General features: G+C 42.1%; 1 protein-coding gene across 2 annotated transcripts in view; it reads left to right on the top strand.

The window, feature by feature from the left end:
* The first annotated feature begins 1,479 nt into the window (after positions 1-1,479).
* Positions 1,480-23,609, top strand: part of LOC140720826 (NACHT, LRR and PYD domains-containing protein 3-like) — a 77,839-nt gene continuing 55,709 nt past the window's right edge. Inside the window, exons 1-5 of one of the 2 annotated variants that reach the window (XM_073035666.1) lie at positions 1,480-1,549; positions 7,168-7,259; positions 9,066-9,232; positions 16,625-16,796; positions 16,895-16,960. In XM_073035666.1, coding sequence (XP_072891767.1) covers positions 7,250-7,259; positions 9,066-9,232; positions 16,625-16,796; positions 16,895-16,960 — 415 coding nt within the window. In that variant the 5' untranslated portion in view covers positions 1,480-1,549; positions 7,168-7,249. Of the gene's footprint in view, positions 1,550-7,167; positions 7,260-9,065; positions 9,233-16,624; positions 16,797-16,894; positions 16,961-23,609 lie in introns of those variants that run through there. The other variant, XM_073035665.1, reaches the window with a different exon arrangement.

Genomic DNA, 23,609 nt, shown 5'->3' with positions numbered 1-23,609 from the left:
CCGCCATTAGGGTGGAGGAGCAACACCTTATATTGAATCTGGGTACCCTCCCACCTGATTGTATGAATATTGTATTCTCCTTCCAATAAACAAATCCCACCCCCAACTAATTCCCAAAGCTGAACTTTCATCTCTCCTCACCAGCCTATTATTTCCCCCTAAGACCCTCCTTCCCTTTCCCCAATTGACAACTCTCCGATTCTTTATTCTCCAGCCCTTGTCATGTCTATCATTTGACTTCACCTATAACCTTCAGCTCGCCTCTCTCTCCTCCAGCATTTTTATTCAGATATCTTCACCCCTCCCCTGTAATGAAGTAGACTCTTTGCCCAAAATGTCGACTGTTTACTCTTTTTCAAAGATACTGCCTGGTGTGCTGAGTTTCTCCAGCATTGTGTGTGTGTTGCTTTGGATTTCCAGCATCTGCAAGCTTTATCATGTTTGAGGTAATTACTTGGGCTTTGTTGAGATTGTACCTGGAATATGGTGTAAAATCCCGCTCCCCATACTAACACGGGTTATACAGACCAAAGAACAAACTGCCGGAGGAACTCAGTGGGTCGGGCAGCATCTGTGGTGGGAAATGGACCGTCAACATTTCGGGCCGAGGCCCTCCCTCTGGACTGAGAGTGGACGGAAAATAGTCAGAGAAAAGAGGTGAGGGGTGGGGATGGGGCAAGAGTTGGGGAGAGAGAGGTGGATCCAGGTGAGGGGGAGGTGGGAAGGTGAAACTAGTGACAGGGTTGGGCAGTGAGTGTTTAGGGCAACATGGGGCTGCAGAAGATGGTATTTAATTCCATGGATTATTATCTGAGAGGTTGGAGAGTGTATCAATTTTAGAGATTTACCAGACTGATTCCTGAAGGACGATGACGATGACGGTCAGTGATCGTCTTCACATAAAACAGAGGTCGGCAGATGTGTGGAGACTGAGGGGATCGAGGAAATGAGGATCGGGCAGGAAGATGTGGCTGAGATGGGAGAGCAGTCGCCATCTTGTTGATCGTCTGAGGGGCTGAATGGCCACTTCTTGCTGTTTCTCACTTGATGCTTCAGTGTTCCTGCCCTGCGAAGTCCCGGAGGACTGTTAATAGAAATTTGTTTTTGTAAATATAGAAGTGATTTGAATGAAAACAGCACAAAACGGGTTTGGGTCTGAATTGTGAATGGGTCCTGGATGGGAAACAAACCTGTAACTCTGAGAACCGGAAGGTGGAGCTAAGGGGACGGCGAAGGTTCTGAGGGAAAAAGATAAGCTGATGTAATTATGAAATAACGTGTAAAAAGCGGCAGGAATGTCGGGCAGCGTATGACACCGTTTCAGATGGGAGAACCTCCCCCGTCATGTGATCTACTTCTCGCTCCAATTGCAAACGCAGATCCGAAGCCCCGCCCCCGCTCTCACAGTCCCCGGATGGGCGATGGGTTTTTTTTCTTTTGTGTCGAAGCGGATCGTCGGCGGGGAGCCGGGGGGTCGGATCACTGTCTGCGGGGCAAATTGATCAAGTTCCTATCAGTGAGAAGGAACGGGACCGACAATTTCCCATCGGTGAGTACTGAAACCGATGCCGAGCGGGGAAAACCTCATGTTGTTCGGTGAGTCTCGTTAACTTCCTCGAACTGGTGGTCTCGACCGGCTTCCTGGGCACATCCAGCCCGGGTCGGGGGTCCTTCACACCGGACAGTCTGAGATGAGCTGCTGCTCAGTCCCTGTTGCTCGGGTCCCAGGGGCGGGATGAGGTGGTGTTGCCGGGACAAAATCCATCTGTTCAGTTGTAGCTGGGAAACTTTACCTCCATCACAAGGCCCGGTGTCAGACCTACACTTCACCTGGATCGACGCCTGGGTTCGATAATTGTTTTACATATTTCCAGCACAGTGGAAGCGGCTGTTCGGCCCGTTGTGTTCTTGCAGACAGAGGGTTAAACAGAGTAATCGCACCCTCGGGACACTGCACCACGTGTAAGAGTAGTTTAATCTTTCCCCATTTAGACAGGACAGTGAGATCCAGATCTCTCGTCCTCCCGGGGGGCTGGGAAGTTTATTTCCATCTTCTTTCCATGACTACGACTTGCCGAAATGCTGACAGTGTTTCCCGATATCTAGTCCTATTAATGCGAGAATTAAGTCTTGTTCATTTATCTGGGTTTCCCGGAAATGTGTACACTCCCTCCAGAATTTCCAAAGGAGCAACTCAGGCTGTCTAATATTTCCACACGGTTGAAATGGGGAATCTTTATTTTGTACAGAGGTAGAGTGAAAATCGTGTCTCCGGTATTCTCCACACAGATCAATACATTGCAGCAGTACATTGAGGTAAAACAAATCATTCTGGTTACAGAGAAAGTGCAGTGCAGGTAGATATGTGGTGCAAGGTCACATCGATTTAGACTGTGAGGTCAGGAGTCCACTCATCACGCTGTTCGCTTCCAACAGCAGAATGGACACCGTCCTTGAGCCCGGTGGAATGTTTCTGTTTTATTTTATCTTCGCCCCCAGGGTTGTGGGGATCTTTCATTATGTTGGCTGCTTTATTGAGGCAGTGGGATGTGTAGACAAAGTCCATGGAGGGGAGGTTTGTTTCTATGATGTTCTCAGCTGTGTGCACAGTTCCCCGCAATTTCATTCAGTTAAAGGAAGAGCAGTAGCCGTATGAAGATGTGAAGTATTGATAAAGTGTGTAGAGTAGAAAAGGGTATATACCAAAATTCTTCTTTTTTTTCTGGCTTTGTTATATTGGAATCTGTTGCCTACTAGAGCGTACTATTACTTCAGGATCTGTGTATTGCGGGAGGATAATCAGAGGTCGCCCTTGATACCTTCCCTCCATCTGGTTCCATCTGCTCATCCTCTGCCCATCTGGTTCAACCTCTGTCCAGCCTGCAACCCACCACCTCGGTGGTATATATCAACAACATTGTTCAACTATATCTATATATATAAACTATCTTGTTTGATCTCTGTCCAGTCTGTATCCCACCACATCAATGATATATATCTACCATCGTTTTCCACCTCTGCCATTGCTGCAATGAAATATTTCAGCAATCTCTCTTTCAAACTTTGTCTTCATTGTGAAGTTTTGTTTTTCATCTTTTCCAGGGTTGTTGTTGTCTTTTTTTATAGCTAGGATTACCTGAGATTTAATTGAACACATCAGGGTAAATGCAGCCATTTCAATTTTAGTTTCAGCGTTACAAAATGGCTGTAGTGTTAATCTTTGTCATAATGGAACTCATAGCATCTGATTCTGAGTTTGTTGTTTCCTTTTTCGGTTATTTCCAGTAAACCACTTCCTCTGTTTCCAGGGTAACGGCCCGTCAGAGCTGCAGCAAGTGTTGCAGTTTTTATCGCTCTGTGGTCACCGCCTCTCAGTGTCGAGACAGTGGCCTCGGGAGCAAATGTAACAGAGTGATAGTGGGAGGAAAGGATGCTGTGAGCATTGACTGTATGGAATGTGTTACACCAGAGTCAGAATGAACTCAGATCTAACAGAGTGGTTGGGGTGGGGTGGCATTTACAATTTAGGGTAGCAATGAGTTACTATCTGTGCATTAAAGTGAAAATGCAGAAAATACTACAGTTACAGGAAGTTTAAATAAGGAGGTGATAATACTGGAGACACTCAGCAGATCGGCAGCATCTTGGACAGTCTGAGTTCTGGAACTGGGTCTTCCACCATTTGTCCTTTCAGAGATGTAGTCTGATGTACTGAGTTCCCGGCATTTTCTACTTCATAATTTCACATTTTGTTCCTGCTACACTGCAGGAAACATGGCAGCCAGCTGTGCTGGGCAAGATCCCAAACAGCAGGAAGATTGTGATCAAATGTGCTCGGTTTGGCTGCTGGGGTCAGGCTGAAGTGTATCCGCATCCTCTATACAGACTGGGGAACCAGCCGGAGCACCGGCCCCGGCAGAGGGTCATTAGGTTCCAATTCCCCCTTAGTCTGTGAATCGGAAATGGCAGGAATACCATGGCAAATCACCGGCACCAAAGCGTCTTTGTGTGGGTGATAATATTGGGCTGGTGACTCAGAGGATATTGAACCGGCAGAATACGGGCTTCAGTCCAGGTTGATAATTCTGCAGCTGGGATCGGAATTTTATCAGTCTGCAGTGAAGCTGAAGTCTTGGGCTTTCGTTATGGGGAAATCACCGTCTACACTGCCCAATAGGACATCATATCTGCCAAGTAGTTTGGAGATTAGTTAAGAGTTAACAAGGGAGTTAGGTGAATTTGGGCAGTGATGTGTCCACATGGACTTTAGAAAAGTCTGTAACAAGATTCTGCATGGCAGCTGATCGGGAAGGTTCGGTCACGTGGGAGTCACGGGGAGCTGGCGAGGTGGATTCACTCCTGGCTCGAGAACAAGAAGCAGAGGGAGTTGACTGAAGATGGTTTTAGCGGATGGAAGCCTGTGACAAGTGGGATGTGTGGGTCAGTGTCTAAACCTCTGTGGTTCATTATTCATGCCATTGATTTGTATATGGATGTACATGGCACGATTAGCAAGTTTGAATTGGATTGAATTAAATTGTATCGATTTATTTCATGCTTCACATACATGAGGAGTAAAAATCTTTATGTTACATTTCGGTCTAAATGTCTAATGCGCAATCAAAGAAATTTATAATAATTTATAATAAATTGATCAGTCCATATAATATAGTGTATACTCAAATCAGCGTGAGTTAATTAGTCTGATGGCCTGGTGGAAGAAGCTTTCCCGAGCCTGTTGGTCCTTGGGAATTGGGATATAAATGTTATTTTTTCTAGTCTAAAGGCTGTTGTCAGGTTTACCAGATTTGCTGGCAAATTGCATGCAACACTTTTACATCATCACCTTTTAATGTTTGAAACAATTCAACTGGACTCCTGTCACATCCTGCAGCCTTATTATTGGCAATGTTTTCCATCGCCCATTCAACTTCACTTTCCAGAACGTCCAGCTCTAGATCGACGAGGGAGTCACTGCAGGTGTCTTCGCTGTTCGGCTATTTCCTGTACAATTGCTCTATGTATTTCTTCCATCTTCTGTAAGGGCCTCCCCTTCTTTGTCTTTTACTATACTTTATTTTTGCATGAATTGTTCCTTTGAATTCTCCAAACTTCTTGAATAGATCTCTTGTTTTTCCAGTTCCGTTGTTTTTTTTTCAGCTTCTTTGCATCGCTCCTTTAAATAAGCTTCCTTATCTCTCCTATCTATCTGCTTGAACGTTCTGTTCATTTGGAGGTATTCATTCCAATCTCCGTTGACCGTCACTCCCCTTCGCTGCTCAGCTTCCGGAGAAATCCATTTTGCTTTCCAGGTCTTCGTTCTGTTTGCAATAGTTTTTGTTGGCACCTCTTGTATAAAGCTCCTTACTTCTATCTATAGCTCTTCTGGCTTTCTCTCTACCAGCTTTAATCCATGAATCTGTTCTTCACCTCTACGGCATATTCCTGAGGGATACTGTCAACGTCAAACTTCTCTGGTACATTGGTTTTCCGGTGCTCTTCAGTTTCATTCTGATTATTGCCACAAACAGCTCATGGTCTGAGATTGTTGTAGAAAAGAGGGAGTGAAGAGATTCAGAGCACAGTTCACTCAATGCAGCGACACGGGGTGGTGAGGAGGTGTTTTTTTTTTCTCTATTATCAAGCATAAGTTAACAATTTGGTGCCTGATGCCTCTGCCTCTTCCAAAACCAGCTTGTACATCCGGCTATTCTCATTTGGTATATTGCTGGAGTCTTGCTTGCATGATCGTTGGTAATACCTTGCTACCATGTGGAAATTGTTCGGTAATTTGAACATTCCTTTACATTTCCCTTTTTGGAAATTGGGATATAATTTTTTTTTTCATTTTAAATGTCATTGTTAGGTTTTCCAGATCTGCTGGAAAATTGCATGCAACACTTTTACAGCAACACATTTTAAAGTTTGAAACAATTCAACTGGACTCCAGTCACATCGTGCAGCCTTATTATTGGCGATATTTTCTATTGCCCATTCGAATTCACTTTCCAGAATTTCCGGCTCTAGATCGAGAAGGGAGTCATTGCAAGTATCTTGGCTGTTGGGATATTTCCTGTACTTTGTTGGGATATTTCCACTTCTTTGTATGCCTGCCATCACTTTTTGATGTATTTGCTTCTGTAAGGGCCTCCCCTCAATTCTCTTTTACTGTACTTAATTTTGCATGAAATGATCCTTTCATTTGAATAGGTTTCTTGTTTTTTCCAATTCTGTTGTTTACTTCCTTCTTTGCATCGCTCCTTTAAGTAAGCTTCCTTACGTCTCCTTGCTATCTTCTTGAACGTTGTGTTCATTTGGAGGTATTTGTTCCAATCTCCATTGGCCTTCACTTCTCTTCACTGTTCAGCTTCCGCAGAAATCCATTTTGCTTTCCTGGTCTTCTTTTTGTTTGTAATATTTTTTGTTGGTACCTCTTGTATAATGCTCCTTATTGTTATCCATAGTTCTTCTGGCATTGCTCTCCACCAGCTTTAATCCATGAATCTGTTCTTCACCTCAACGGCATATTCTAGAGGGATGCTCTCAACATCAAACTTTCCCGGCACGTTGGTTTTCCTGGTGCTCTTCAGTCTCATTCTGAATATTGTCACAATCAGCTCATGGTCTGAGATTGTCAGAGACCAGAGGGACCGAGGAGTTAAAGTGCACAGTAGTTCAATGCGGCGACACGGGGTGGTGAAGGTGTGTTTATTACTCTGTCCTTCAACAGTCAGGGTACTGAGTGCAGGAGTTGGGACATTATTTTATTTATTTTTTTATTCAGATACAGCGAGCTGCGCTGCCCAATAAGTCCTCCAATCTGACCCTAGTCTTGTCACAGGACAATTTTCAACCGGGTTGTTCCAACTGTAAAAAGTTGTGTTAACCGCTATGGGGCCATTGTCCAAGGCGTTGGTGATAGTGCGTTTGTAGTAGAAAGTACAGTTCTAGCCGCTGTATGTTTGAAAAGGCATGGTTAAAGTGGAAAGAGTACAGAGATTTGCGAGCGTGTTGTCAGGGCCAGAAGGCCTCAGTTCTGGGGAGAGGATGCCATTCTATGTCTTTACTCCCAGGAATGTAGGAGACTGAGCAGCGACCTTACAAAAGTGTTTTAAATTTGAAGGACAGAGTAACTGAATCATATTTTTTTTTGTTTGTGTAATTCAGATTATCGCCAGCAGGAGGTGTTTAATTCCACCCGGACGGCAGACAAGCAGACAACAATCAACCAACCCCAGTCAGAGTCAGAATGGACACAGGTATGCTCGTTGGGCTCTTTCTCATTAAAACCCTGTCCTTCTGGTACATGTGTAGTCAAATCATCAATAATTCTGAGGGAACAAAGAATTGGGCGATAAAGGGGCACTGCAAAACTGCCATCATTGATTCTACTGGTAAAGTGACCTTGAGCACTGGAACAATTTACCAGCTCCATTGCAGGGGCCTAACAGCGGGAATGGTCAAATCAATCCGCTCACCATGCAAATCTTCACCTGAGTGAATGGGAAGGAACTTCTGAAAATAAAGAGGGTGTGAATGAAACTCAGATAGGAATACAAGAGCGAGCAATGTAACAGTCGAGGGACCAGACAGAATCTCTGTCAGTACTTGGTACAATCCTGATGTGGGAAATGGCTCCGACAGCCAGTGAGAGAAACAGATGTTGTTTTATCTTTTGGAAGGTCAGTGGTGAAATCTCCCTGGATTTTCGGGTTGTTGCTCAGTGGAGGTGAGGGGAGTTTCCCGGTGTCTGTTTTCTGTGGCCGAGTAACGGAACGTTATACTGTGGGAGAACAGGCTGGGTGCTGGAGACAGTGAACAGGAGAAATTTTAAACAGAGAATCGAGTGGGCTGCCGAGACAATGAATGTCCCTGGCGAATAAGATTAAAGTAAAACAAGAGGGTAAGCAGAAAGGGCAACACACAAAATGGTGGAGGAGCTCAGCAGGTCAGGCAGCATCTAAAGAGGGAAATGAACAATCAACGTTGCGGGTTGAGGAATCTTCATCAGAGCCTTTGTACACTGATTTCAGTGTTGTCTTGGTCACATAAAATAGAGTCAGGACTAGAGGATCATTCTTCTGGGTGAAGGTCTGTGACCAGTAGTCTCCACAAGAATCCATGGCTCACTATGCGTCGTGTGTGATGTAAATAACTTAATAATAAACTATGTATTACTCAAAATGATAATATAGAAAGAATAACATTGGTGGACTGATTCATCGATTTACAGACTCGGCCGAGTTGTGTAAATTTTCGACTGTTGTCAAAATATTCAGCATCCAATTAGAGATATGAACAGATAGTCACCAAGTACAGTTAATTCGGGCAAATGTGAGGAGTTGCACCTTGGGAGGTCAAGTTTACGAGCAATGTGCGCAGTGAATGCTGGGAACGTTAGGAAAGCTGGTGTACAGACGGGTGTTGTGATGGAGGTGCATAGCTCCCTGAAAGTGGCAACGCAATTCACAGCGTGCTAACAACAAGTTGATGTGTAAGTCAGTATTTTTTCAAAGTTTGGTTAAGAGACAATCCCAGTATTGTGCACAAGTCTGGTAGCCATATCACAAGGATGATGTGGAGGCTCTGGCGAGGGTGCAAACAAGTTCATCACGATTACAGAATATACACGGTTACACAAATTAGAGAATATTGGCGTCCAGGAGAGGTCGATCAAGCTTGGATTGCTTTATCTGGAGTGACGGAGACTGAGGCCTCAATCTCAGAGATTTCATAAATTTATGAAAGTCATTGCACAGTTCGATAGTCTGTGATGGTGCAAATATCAAGTACTGGAGTGAATAAGTTTAAGATTAGAGGGTAAAGTTTAAAGGGGATTTAGGATGCAGGTTTTCCACAGAGAGTGATCGGTGTCTGGAATGAGCTGCCGAGGGAGAGACTGGAAACAGATGCTCAGCAGCATCTGAGAGGTGTTTGAACTCATGAGTAGGCCGGGATCAGAGGGATATTCACCATGTTCCTGAAGATGGGATTGGTTTAAATTGGCATTGTGTCCGCATGTGCATGGTACACTCTACTATTTTATGTTCTATGACCGACTACAGATCTGAACTCTGCAATCTCCGCCTTTCTGTCAAATTGTGAGGATCAGCAACTGTTCCGGTTGACGAGATTCTACATGGAGCGACTGGAGCAGGCGATTGAGGAGGGTGTGGAGGGAGTCGGCTTCATGTTAATGGGAGAGGATCACTTCACCGGGCCCGAGTATCACGTAAGTGGAAGAACATAGACTGAGTGTAGATTCTACTGAATCAATCACAGACCAACAGAACCGGTGTAACGGCATCTCTGGGCTGTGAAAATCCTGCAATGTTTGTGGTCAACATCAAGAAAAGAATTTTCGTTTACAGAAACCCTGAACTTTTATTAACCAATACAAGCCTCTGTCCATATTTCTGAACAGATTCTCTTTTAGATTGACTAAATTACAGACAATGATTGAGGGGTGAATTTAGTGATGTGACACTTGCCGGACATTGCAAGTGGACAGAGAACCACTTTACACCACTCAGTCTGACATCGCATCATGTTCCCAATGTTCGACCTTAATGGCCATCACCAGACTCTTGATTACCCCAGGATTCCCAAAAGTCAAATATATAGTGTTAATTCTCAGCTCATTTCTTGTGTCTACCTTCAACCCCATCGCCAATTGAACAGGCAGTACTGAATATCGTCTCTGTTTTCAATTGCTGACCCTCTTGCATTTGATCAAATATCCCAACATGCCTCACGGTTCAGTTACCTTCTGTTCCTTGTTACAAATTTCCTTGTTCCTTGTGACTGCTCCATTTGGAGTTTGTAATTACCACAACACAGAGAACTGCAAAATAATACAATTAGAAATATTCCAAGCATCTGCAACTAACACAGATTTGCCAAGAAACACCTTTATAATGATCCTCGTGTTACTGGGACACAGTCACCTATTGCTCACCAGACTGAACTTTAGTGAAGAGCCAAACATTAGTCCTAATCCTAACATTCCACATGAGGGAGCTGACAATTTCTATCCAAACTTCCTTCGCTGAATTACTGCCGTTTGACTTTGGTCTTTCACACATGCATAAACGCCTTGAAATCGTGCAGCTCCTCACTGTCAATTCCTGACACTGGACCACTCATGAAGCCTGGCTGTGAAGTGTGAACCTGCTGCGGTTCACCAGGGAGTAGCCCGGGGAAAATCAACAGTGACCCTGTCATAGTTTGACCTAGTCATAATCATCTATATCTGCAGTACAGTAACAGGCTCTTCGGCTCATCAAGTCCACACTGACATATTATATGCCTAAAAACCAGTCATCTGCACACCGCCTAGAGACAGCCATACCCCTTCCATTTATGTGCGCATCCAAATTGTTTTTAAATGCTCAAATCGAATGCACATATACGATTCCGATGGCAGCTCCTTCCGCACTCTCGGTAGCCTCTAAGTGAAAAAGTTACCCCTCATGTTCCCTTTCATCTTTCATCTTAGATACGAAGTTGTTTTGGCAAGTAAAGTGAAAGTAAATCCGAAGGATTTCTACAGTTATATTAATAGCAAAAAGATAGTGAGGGATAAAATTGGTCCCTTAGAGAATCAGAGTGGACAGCTATGCGTGGAGCCGAAAGAGATGGGGGAGATTTTGAACAATTTCTTTTCTTCGGTATTCACTGAGGAGAAGGATATTGAATTATGTAAGGTAAGGGAAACAAGTAGGGAAGTTGTGGAAACTATGACGATTAAAGAGGAGGAAGTACTGGAGCTTTTAAGAAATACAAAAGTGGAAAAATCCCCGGGTCCTGACAGGATATTCCCTAGAACCTTGAGGGAAGTTAGTGTAGAAATAGCAGGGGCTCTGACAGAATTATTTCAAATGTCATTAGAAACGGGGATGGTGCCGGAGGGTTGGCGTATTGCTCATGTGGTTCCATTGTTTAAAAAGGGCTTTAAAAGTAAACCTAACAATTATAGGTCTGTCAGTTTGACGTCAGTGGTGGGTAAATTAATTTAAAGTATTCTTAGAGATGGTATATATACATGTCTGGATAGACTGGGTCTGATTAGGAACAGACAGCATGGATTTGTGCGTGGGAGGTCATGTTTGACTAATCTTATTGAATTTTTTGAAGAGCCTACGAGGAAAGTTGACGAGGGTAAAGCAGCGGATGTTGTCTATATGGACTTCAGTAAGGCCTTTGACAAGGTTCCGCATGGAAGTTTAGTTAGGAATGTTCAATCGTTAGGTATTAATATTAAAGTAGTAAAATGGATTCAACAGTGGCTGGATTGGAGATGCCAGAGAGTAGTGGTGGATAACTGTTTGTCAGGTTGGAGGCCGGTGACTAATGGTGTGCTTCAGGGATTTGTATTGGGTCCAATGTTGTTTGTCATATACATGAATGATCTGGATGATGGGGTGGTAAATTGGATTAGTAAGTATGCAGGTGATACTGAAGTAGGTGGCATTGTGGATAATGAAGTAGGTTTTCAAAGCTTGCAGAGAGATTTAGGCCAGTTAGAAGAGTGGGCTGAAGGAAGGCAGATGGAGTTTAATGCTGATAAGTGTGGGGTGCTACTCTTTGGTAGGATTAATCCAAATAGGACATACATGGTAAACGGTAGGACATTGAAGAATGCAGTAGAACAGAGTGATCTGGGAATAATGGTGCATAGTTCTCTGAAGATGGAATTACATGTGAGTAGGGTGGAGCAGATAGCTTTTAGTATGTTGGCCTTTATAAATAAGACCATTGATTATAGGAATTGGGATGTAATGTAAAAAATTGTACAAGGCATTGGTAAGGCCGGATTTGGAGTATTGTGTACAGTTCTGGTCACCGAATTATAGGAAAGATGTCAACAAAATAGTGAGAGTATAGAGGAAATTTACTGGAATGTTACCTGGTTTTCAGCACCTAAGTTACAGAGAAAGGTTTAACAAGAAAGGTCTTTATTCTTTGGAGCGTAGGAGGTTGAGAGGGGACTTGATAGAGGTATTTAAAATTATGAGGGGGATAGATTGAGTTGATGTGGATAGGCTTTTTCCATTGAATGCAGGGAAGATTCAAACAAGAGGACATGAGTTGAGAGCTAGTGGGCAAAAGTTTAGGGGTAACAAGAGGGGAAATTTCTTTACTCAGAGAGTGGTAGCTGTGTGGAACGAGCTTCCTGTAGAAGTAGTAGAGGCAGGTTCGGTGTTGTCATTTAAAATAAAATTGGATAGGTATATGGACAGTAACGGAATGGAGGTTATGGGCTGAGTGCGGGTCAATGGAACTAGGTGAGAGTAAGCGTTTGGTACGGAACAGAAGGGCCGAGATGGCCTGCTTCCGTGCTGTAATTGTTATATGGTTATCTTTAATCCATGTCCTCTAATTCAGATCTCACACAACCTCAGTAATAGATGCCTGTTCGCATCTACCTTACCTATACCTTTTATAAACTTTTATACCCTTGTCACATCTCTCCTGGTCCTCCTATACTCTATGATAGTCCTAACCTATTCAAACGTTCATTATATCTCAGGTCCTCAAGTCCAGGCAACACCTTGATTTGTTTTTTTTTCTGCACTCATTCAATCTTATTATCTTTTTGCGAGGAAGCTGCACACATAGCTCCAAATTAGTCCTTTGCAACATCAATTTCGACATAATATACCAACTTCTGTGTTCAATATTTAGATTTACGAAGGCTCATGTCCTAAAAGGTTTACCAGGACATCTGCCTTTGACAACGCTTTCAAGAAATTTTAGATCTGTATTCCCTGATATTTTGTTTTTACCGCACTGCTCAATGCCCTATTGTGGTTTGTCCTCAAAAAGTGCAACACCTCACACTTGTCTTCATTGAATTCTATCTCCCAATCTCCATCCCACCTTTTTCCAGCTGTTCCAACTCGCGGTGCAAGTTCTGATAAACTTACCCAATCTCACTACCTTGGTGTCATCCACAGATCCGCTGACCTTGTTTACCACATTATCATCCGGAGCGTTGATACATATGACAGACCAAATCAGACCCAGTACAGATCCCTGCAGCACAACACTAGTCTCTGACCTCCATTCTGACAAGTAAACCTCTACTACCTCTCTTACCTTCTCTCACAAATGCAATATGTAATCTAACTTACTTAGGAGGCAAGAGTTAGGGGGCAAAGGTTTAAGGGTAACATGAGGGGGAATTTCTTTACTCAGAGAGTGGTAGCTGTGTGGAATGTGCTTCCAGTAGAAGTGGTAGAGGCAGGTTTGGTATTGTAATTTAAAGCAAAATTGGATAGGTAAATAGACAGGAAAGGAATGGAGGGTTATGGGCTGAGTGCGGGTCAGTGGGACTAGGTGAGAGTAAGCATCGGCATGGACTAGAAGGGTCGAGATGGCCTGATCCCGTGCTGTAACTGTTATATGGTTATATGGTTACTACAATGTCATGAATGCCAAGCGAATTAATCACCAGTTAATCAATCACCATTAACCAAGCGAATAAGGGATTGATCCATCGATCCATGAGGGATCGTGTCAATGGCCTTGCTGAAGACAACATCCACTGACATCCAATTGTTGTCATTACTTGTTTGGGAACTTGCTTGAGAACTTCTTCGAGACACTGTAAGATTGGCTGGACAGGATCTACCAGGCTCAGATCAGTGTTCACCGTACCTGATACTTGTACTTGTACTGATACCACGTACTTGTCCGTCCATATACTCATACCCAGTTCCTTACAATACAATAACTTTACCACCACTTGTGTCAGGCTCACGGACCTGTTATTTCCTTGTTTTATTCTTACATCCTTTTCAAACAGCAAATCAACATTCGCTACCATCCAATACCAACGCATCTAACATTTTAAATATCTTTACTGGATCACCTGCAATCTCTGAACTAGCCACAAAAAAGGTACGAAGGAAACCCTGAGGTTTTACCCTCACTAATCTGCTTCAAGACAGCAAACGCCTCCTCCTCTGTACTTTGCATAGAGTCCATGATCTCACTGCTATTTTGCCTCTCTGTAAATACTCTGTATGCCTCCTCAGTAAATATAAATGCAAATAAATCCATTTAAAATCTACCACACCGTTTTCAGCTTCATGCATAAAGGCCCACTCTGAACCTCAACAGGACAAGTTTTATCCATTGGTATACAATTGTTCTAAATATATTTGATGAAGAGTTTGGGGTTCTCCTTTTCCTTGTCTGCTAGAGCAAACTCATGCCATACTCTATCCCTCCTGATTTCCTCCTTTAGTAACTCTTGCATATCTGTACTCATCAAATTGATTCTTCGACCTTGTACTGGCTATGTGCTCAGGGCATCAATATCTCTCAAAACCCAAGGTTCCCTGAAGATCTTACCCTTGCCTTTTATTCTTTCAGGAACATTCAAACTCTGTACTTGGGTTCATTTATGCAATCGAACTCTGTGCTCTCAAAATTTCAGTTTTGGAGGTCTCACACTTACCAATCACATCTGTACCAGGAAACAACCTGTCCCAATCCACTTTTGACAGATCCTTTCTGATACCATTAAAATTGATCTTTCTCCAGTTAAGAATCTTAACCTGAGGACCATACCTATACTTTTCCATAATGATTGTCAAACTAATGACTATAGTTCCAAAGTGTTCCTGTGCACACACATCTGTCATCTGCCCTGTCTTGTTCCTTAATGGAATTCCAATACGCACTGCCCATAGTTATGACCTCAATATATTGATTACGGAAACTTCCCTGGATATCTTTGACCATCACGCTCCCATCCAGTCCTTAAAATATGGGTGACCCAGTCAATAAAAGGAAAGCTAGAATTGTCTACCATGAAAACCTTGTGTTTTTTGCAACTATGAACTTTCAACAAATTTAATCCTCTAAATCCCATTGGCTATTCAGTGCTCTATAGTATAATCCCATAATCATGGTCATCCATTTCTTATCCGGTAGTTTCACCCATGGAGTCTCATTGGACCAGCTATCCAGTTTTTCTTGTCTGAGTAATGCAGTGACATTTTTTTCTGAATAGTTATGCCACCCCTCCTTCTGTAATCCCTCCCGCTCTATCAAATCGTGTCTAATGCAATGGAACCCTGGAAGACTGAGCTGCCAGTCCAGCACCTCTTCCAACCAAATCACATTATTGGTTACAATGCTGATTCAGGTAACTGATCCATGCTCTAAGCTCATCTGCCTTTCCTACAATACTCCTTGCATTGACATAATACGCATTTCGATTCATTAGTTTTACCGTGAAACTAATCCTTTAGTTTCCAGACTTTATATGTCGGCTTGCCAACATCTTTCACACACAACCACTCTATTATCCACTCTAGTTCTTCATCCTCCTGCAACTCAAGTTTAACACATTCCCTTTCCCCATGCAGCGCTAATAACCATTCCCCCCAAGGGTATCAGTCCCTCTCTTGTTTGGGTGGAAAACAATCACGTCTGTCCAGGTCCCATCTTCTTCAGAAGAGAGCCCAATCATCTAAACATCTGAAGTCCTCGGTCATGCACCGTTTCATCAGCCACACATTAAACTCTATTAACGTCCTATTTGAGGTCTCGCTAGCACGTGGTATGGGAAACAATCCTGAGAACACAACCCTGGAGGTCCTGCCTTTAGCTTATTATCCAACTCCATGAACTTACTTTGCAGGATCTCAGCACTCTTCCTTCTCTTGTCATTGGTATCAACGTGGACCACAATCTCTGGCTGCTCCCCCCTGCCCTGAAAATATTTCAATTTCGATGCGAGATATCCTGCCCTTGGCAATATACCATCTAGAAATCTTGTTCTCGTCAACAGAATCTCCAGTCTGTTCTCCTAACCATTGAATTCCCACTCTTAGTGCAGTCCGCTCTTCTCACCCCTTCCGAGTCACAAAGCCAAACTCAGAGCCAGAGGCATAATCGCTGTGGTTTTACTCTGCTATGTCATACCTCGAAACAGAAAGCTGTATACCTGTTACAGAGGAGTTTCCTGCAGTGGCTGTCTATCCCCTTTACCCCTCCTGATGGTGTCCCAGTTACCTGTGTCCTGCGCCTTGGATAGATCTCCCTCCCCGTACAGACTGTCAGTCAACCTCTCAGCCTCCCGAGTGATTCCGGGTTCATCCAGCTCCAGCTCCAATTCCTGAGCACAGACTGCAAGAAGCTGTAGCTGAATGCAATTCCAGAAGGTGCAGATGTCAGGGACACTAGAGGTCTCGCTGTCATGCTGCACCCAGTAGGAAGAGCATCCCACTATTCTGCCTGGCATTCCCACTGTTCTAACTGTGAAAAAGAGAAGGGAAACATTACCCAAGATCTACCTAAATCCTCCGCCTCTCCTCACTGATCCCTCTCTGACACAAAGCCTCAATAACCTACTCTATCTCTGGCTCACTCACACTATGTCTGCTCCTTTTAAACCTTGCCAAATGGGTAAGTACACTGCAATCTGTGGTATTCAGAAAGTCATGACTGACCACGCTAACTTCTTTTAAAATCTCTTTCCTGCAACAAACACTTCAATGGCTCTCAGTGATCTTTGTCCTGCAGAATGTGCTGGGTCAGTCCATGTTCAGGGTAGATTTGTGCCCATCCCTCCGCTCCTCAATATATTCCCCATTGTTCATTACAGAGCGTGACTGAGCTCGCGGAGAACGGAAACCGAGCGGGCGCTTCCAAACTCCTCCTGGATCTGGTAATGGAGAAGGGCTCCGGGGCCCAGAGAGTGATGTGGGAATCCTTTGTGAAACTACATCACCACTTACCGAAGCTTAGCAGAATACTGAATGAAATACGGGAACGTGGTACGGTGAACAATACACTGTGTGTTACAGATGTAAATGCAGATGAATTTACAGTATTACACAGAACAGACTTCATGCAGGTTAATCTGTTTGAACAGGTGACGGCCAGTTCGCCTACATGGACACTGAGCGGGGATTATCTGAAGTGCCCGCGCATCTGAAAGGTAAGCAATGGAATGGAAATCTCAAAGTCTGTATTTCACTCTGAGAGTCTGAATATGTCTCTTTAGAGGCCTGTTTAGAAACTGTCAGAGTCTGGGAGACAGGTTTTTGTTGTTTTTTCACTCTGAGAGTCTGAATACCTGTCTTTAGAGGACTGTTTAGAGACTGTCTGGATCTGGGAGACTTTTTTTTGTTGTGGCTAGAGGACAGGAAGCGATTTGCATTTGTCACAACACCTGGCACCTTCCCGGTCTCGGGATCTTTACCCAGAGGCCTCTATGAGTTTTATAAAATACCCATGGACGTGGCCTCCTTTGCAGTTTGTGGCAGATACTTCCAGAGATTCACGACTCACTGGCTCAAAAATCGTCCTTACCTGTTCTAAAGTATCACCCCTCAATTTTGAGGCTGTACCCTCTAGTTCTGGATACAACCATCATGCGAAACATCCTCTCCATATCCACCCTATCTGGTCCTTTCAACATCCGGTAAGTTTCAAAGAGATTTCCTCGCATTCCTCAAAATTCCAGTGAGTACAGGCCCAAAGTTGCCAAAACGCAGCTCATACGTTAAGCCCTTCAATCCCAGAATAGTCCTCTTGAATCTCCTCTGGACTCTCTCTAATGACAACACATCTATTCATAGGTACTGGATGCAAAACTGTTGACAATACTCCAAGTGCGGCCTGACTACAGTCTTGTAACAGCTCAGCATTTTCTCCTTGCGTTTATATTCGATTCTTTTTAAAATAAATGTCATTTCATTTTTCAAACTTTTCATTGATTTCCAGTAAAAAAATATACAAATCAGAGGAGAAATTCAGCAAACATAATGCAAAGGACATATAAAAAGCAATAAAGAAAAGTATATATTGTCAAAATCAAATAGATATAATGTTACGCTGTTATATATACAGTATAACCAAAAAAAAACTCCACTTAACAGATCGTAAAAAAAAAATTGGAAAATTTTATTTATATAAGGGGAAAAAATCCCGCTAAACTAAATAAAAACAAAAAAACGGAAAAAAGAAAAGAAAAATTGGGCAGTCCATTTGAGGAAAAAAATTTAAAAAAAGGAAAAAGAAAGAACATCCTTCCAATCACCTCCGAACCTTCATGGATAAGGATTTTCCCCAAAGAGAATAAAGAAAAATAAATAAATACATTAAATTGAATCATATGAAAATATTGAATAAAGGGTCGCCAAACTTGCTCAAAATTAAAAAATGTATCAAAGGTCTGGCTTCTAATTTTCTCCAAGCTTAAACATGAGATAATGGAGAAGAGCCAATAGAAAACAGTAGGCGGATTAAATTATTTCCAGTGTAACAAGATAGTTCTCCTAGCTAGTAAAGTTGAAAAGGCTATCACATGTTGAGCGGAAGCAGATACTCTACCTACTTCCTCTGGGATAATCCCAAAAATTGCCGTAAGTGAAATGGGTTGAACATCCACAACTATAACTTTAAATACATCTAAAAATGTGTTCTAAATACATCTCTCCAAAAATTATTTAAGCTTACACAGGACCAAAACATATGAGTTAAAGTAGCCACCTCTACGTTACATCTGTCACAAATAGGGCTTATATTAGGAAATACATGCGCCAATTTATCTTTAAACATACTATGTACTATCTTAAACTGAATTGAGGAATGGTGTGCACAGATAGATGAATTATTAACTAGATAATAAATTTTACTCCATTGATCTTCTGAAAGTGAATGTTAAAGTTCTGTTCCCCAAGTGTGTTGAACCTTATCATTAGGCGACAAGTGAGCATTCATTAACTGTTTATAAATGATAGCTATTAATCGTTTTTGAAATGGTTTAAGCTGAAAAATAACGTAGGCCAAAATTGAGGAATAGGCCAAGGGATAATTCGGTAAAAGCTCACATAAAAAATTTCTAACCTGTAAATATCTTTTAAAAAATGTGTATTAGAGATATCATATTTATCCATTAACTGGTAAAAAGACATTAAACAATCCAGTAAGAACAAATCTAAAAAAGTTTTTATTCCCTTAGTTTTCCATGTTAAAAAAGCCTTCTCCAGAAATGATGGTTTAAAAAAATAGAATAAGTATTACTGGAAAGTAAAAAATCATTTAATTCAAAAAACCTACGAAACTGAAACCAGATTTTTAAAGGATGTTTAACGATAGGGTTGAGAGTTTGTCTACATATTCTGGAGAGCGAAAAAGGTAGGGGAGCTCCTAAGAAAGAAGCTAAAGAAAACTCCGTTACCGAATTTTCCTCCAAATGTAACCATGGAGGGTGATCCTAGTTATCTGTATTATATATCCAAAAAGTACCATAATGAATATTGATTGCCCAATAATAACATCTAAAATTTGGTAGGACCAGTCCTCCATCTTTTTTTGATTTTTGCAATAAAAGTTTATTCACTCTAGAGCTTTTGTTATTCCAAACATAAAACAAGATCATAGAATCTATTTTATCAGAAATTATTTTTGGAACGAAAGAGGGAACTGCTTGAAATATATATAAAAATTTCGGTAAAATAACCATTTTTATAGCATTAATTCGACCTATCAATGACATTGACATAAGCGATCATTTAGAAAGCGCATGTTGAGTATATTCAATTAGAGGGGAAAAATTATACTTATACAGGTCTTTAAAATTTTAGTAATTGTGATATTAAGGAAGGTGAAATAATTTTTAGCAATATTAAAAGGTATTTGATCATAATAATCAGAATAATTATTAAGAGGAAACAATTCACTTTTATGTAAATTAAGTTTATATCCAGAGAAACTACTAAATTCCATGAATATAGATAGCATAAAAGGAATAGATTTCCTAGGGTTTGAAATGTAAACTAATAAATCATCCACATACAATGAAACCTTATGTAATTTACCCTGCACGGCATTAGAATCCCTAAGGGCAAGAGCAATTGGCTCTAAAACCAAATTAAACAATAAAGGACTAAGAGGACATCCCTGACGGGTTCCTCTATTTAATTTAAAGTAAGGAGACTTTTGATTATTAGTTATAACTGCAGCCACCGGGGTATGGTAATTCAATTTAATCCAGGAAATAAATCCCGGACCAAAATTAAACCTCTTCAGAACTTGAAATAAATAAGGCCACTCCACCCTATCAAGGGCTTTCTCTGCAGTCAGAGTTACAATACATTCATATTCTTTAACTGAGGGGGAATAAATGTCAACGTTGCATCTGCTGCCTTTACCACAGACTCGATCTTTAAATTAATCTTCTGGGAATCTTGCTTGGGACTCCAAAGTCCCTCTGCACCTCTAATGCTTGGACCTTCTTCTGATTTAGATAATAGTTGGCTCCTTTTACCAAAATGCATTATTATACATTTCCAACACTGTATTCCATCTGCCACTTCTTAGCCCATTCTTCCAATTTGTCTCAGTCCTGTTGCAATCGCTCTACTGACTTCTCCACCTATCTTTGTATCATCCGCAAACCTTGCCACAAATCCATCATCTAAATCATTGAAAAACAATCTGAAAAGCAGTGGTCCCAATACTGATCCGTGCGGAACACCACCAGTCACTGGCAGCCAATCAGAAAAGGTCCCTTTAATTCCCACTCGCTGCCGGCTGGCTGTCAGCAATTCCGCTACACGTGCCAGTATCTTTCCTGTGACGTCATAGATTTTTATCTGGTTAAGCAGACGCACATGCTGCACCTTATCAAATATCTTCTGAAAATCCAAGTAAATGGCATCCACTGACTCTCCTTTGTCCACCCTGCTTCTTACTTCCACGATGAATTCCAACAGAAACCATGACAACTTATCTTGTCTTTAGTCTCCAAGTACCTCGAAACCTCAAAGTTAATAAGAGACTCGAACTCTTTCCCAATCGCTGAGGGTTGGCTGACAGGCCTATAATTTTCCCTCTTTTGCCTTCCTCACTTCCTAAAGAGTAGAGTGACAATAGCAATCTTCCAGTCCACCGGGACCATGCCCGAATCAAGGGATTCTTCAAAGATCATGACCAATCCATCCGTCATCTCTTCAGCAACCTCTCTCAGGACTCTGGGATGTACTTCATCTGGCCCAGGTGACTTATCCATCTTAAGAGCGTTCAGTATGCCGAGAACTTTTTTTTCTTTTGAAATAGCAATGACACTCACTCCTACTGCCTGTCACTTGCAGACCACTGCATGCTGCTAGCGTCTTTCACAGAGAAGATATATGCAAAGTACACATTAAGTTATTCTGACATTTGCTTGTCCACCATTACTCTCTCACCACCATCATTTTCCAGTGTTCCAGTATCAACCCTCACCTCCCTTTTACTCTTCATATAACTGAAAAAAAGTGTTTATTACCCTGCTTTATATTACTGGCTTTTCTGCCCTCATGTTTAATCTATTCCCTTTTAGCTTTTTTAGTTGTCTTTTGTTGGATGTTAAAAGTTTTCTATTCATCCAACTTTCCCTCATGTTTGTTATCTTCTATGCCCTTTCCTTGGCTTGTATGCCATCCTTAACTTCCTTTGTCAATCTACAAGTGCCACTTGAGAACTTCTTCCTCCGTGGGCCATATCTATCCTGCAACTTGTGACCTATTCCCAGAAGCTTCAGCCATCTCCCCTGTGCTGTCATCTCCACTGGTATCCTTCTCCAATCTACCTGGGAAAGCTTCTCTCTGGTGTCTCTGTAATTCGCTTTATTCCATTGCGATCATCTCCGCTAGTATCCTTCTCCAATCTACCTGGGAAAGCTTCTCTCTCGTGCCTCTGTAATTCGCTTTATTCCATTGCGATCATCTCCGCTAGTATCCTTCTCCAATCTACCTGGGAAAGCTTCTCTCTCGTGCCTCTGTAATTCGCTTTATTCCATTGCGATCATCTTCGCTAGTATCCTTCTCCAATCTACCTGTGAAAGCTTCTCTCTCGTGCCTCTGTAATTCACTTTATTCCATTGCGATCATCTCCGCTGGTATCCTTCTCCAATCTACCAGGGAAAGCTTCTCTCTCGTGTCTCTGTAATTCGCTTTATTCCATTGCGACCATCTCCGCTAGTATCCTTCTACAATCTACCTGGGAAAGCTTCTCTCTCGTGCCTCCGTAATTCGCTTTATTCCATTGCCATCATCTCCGCTAGTATCCTTCTCCAATCTACCTGGGATAGCTTCTCTCTCGTGCCTCTGTAATTCGCTTTATTCCATTGCGATCATCTCCGCTAGTATCCTTCTCCAATCTCCCTGGGAAAGCTTCTCTCTCGTGCCTCTGTAGTTTGCTTTATTCCATTGCGATACTGATACTGTAAATTATGCTTCTCCCTCTCAAACTGTATTATGAATTCACTCATATTATGATCACTACCTCTTAATGGTTATTTTACATTAAGCTCCCTCATAGGATCGGGGTTATTACACAACACCCAATCAAAGATAGCCCTCCCCTGAGTAGTCTCAAGCACAAGCTGCTCTAAAACACTAACTCATCGGTGTTCAATAAATTCCTCTTGCGATCCGACTCCTGAAGCTTGTTTGATTTTCTTATTTCCCCGTGCATATTGAAGTTCCCCATTACAATTACGTCATTACCTTTATCACACGCCTTTCCCAGCTCCCTTTGCAATCTCAACCCCACACCTTCGCTACTATTTGCAGGCCAATATAGGGTTCCCGTAAAGCTTGTTTTTAACCCTTGCAGTTTCTTATCTCCACCCACAAAGATTTAACATTCTCTGACACTATGTCACCTCTTTCTAAATATGTGATTCCATCTTGAACCAACACAGCCACACCAACACCGCCTACGCCTTCTTGCCTGGCCTTTCGATAAGACGTATATCCTTTAACGTTAAGCTCCCAAATATGGTCTTCTTTCAGCCATGACTCAGTGATGCCCACAACATCATACCGACCAATCTCTAATTGCACCAAAAGTTCGTCCATCTTATTCTGAATGTTGCGTGCATTTAAATACAATGCGTTTGTCCTGCATCTCCGCCCTTTTGAATTTTGTCTATGTGGTACAATTTAAAACGTTGCTCTGTCTGTATTTAAATCCAATCATTGGCTTGTCCTTCCTTACATTCATGTTACACCCACTTGTAAACTTGCTGGTTCATCCACAGCTCTATCGTCCTAGTTCCAATCCCCCTGCCATTTTAGGTTAAAACACTCCCAACAGCTCCAGTAAATCTACCTGTAAGAATATTGGTCCTCATTGGATTCACGTGCAACAAGTCCCTTTTGTACATGTCCTACCTGCCCCGGAAGTGGTCCCAATTATCCAGAAATCTGAATCACTGCCCCCTGCTCCAAATCTTCAGCCACACCTTTCTCTGTCACCTCATTCTATTCCTATTGCCACTGTTTTGTGGCACAGGCAGCAATCCTGAGATCAGCAACAATAAATCTATAAGTGAGGCCGGGTTTTTTATAACAAATAAAACAGTTATTAAACACTGAAAAACAAACCCGAAAAGTAAACAAACAGCTAACGCAACCGGGAATCAGCTGCTGTGCGGCAGCTTAAACAGTTCTTAAAGGAATAAAGTGAAAACAGTTCTTAAAGCGATGTTGCAAAAACGGTTCTTCAAAGTAGTACTGCAAAAGTTCAAAATGCTTACAGTCCATTCAAGGAGAGACTCTTTTAGACGATTTAAATTCTGTTTCACGTCGTGT

Source organism: Hemitrygon akajei, unplaced genomic scaffold (genome assembly GCF_048418815.1).
Source record: "Hemitrygon akajei unplaced genomic scaffold, sHemAka1.3 Scf000047, whole genome shotgun sequence".
In the NCBI taxonomy this organism is placed as follows: domain Eukaryota; kingdom Metazoa; phylum Chordata; class Chondrichthyes; order Myliobatiformes; family Dasyatidae; genus Hemitrygon; species Hemitrygon akajei.
Note: the sequence above shows the minus strand (reverse complement) of the source record. Positions and strands in the feature narration are given on the sequence as shown.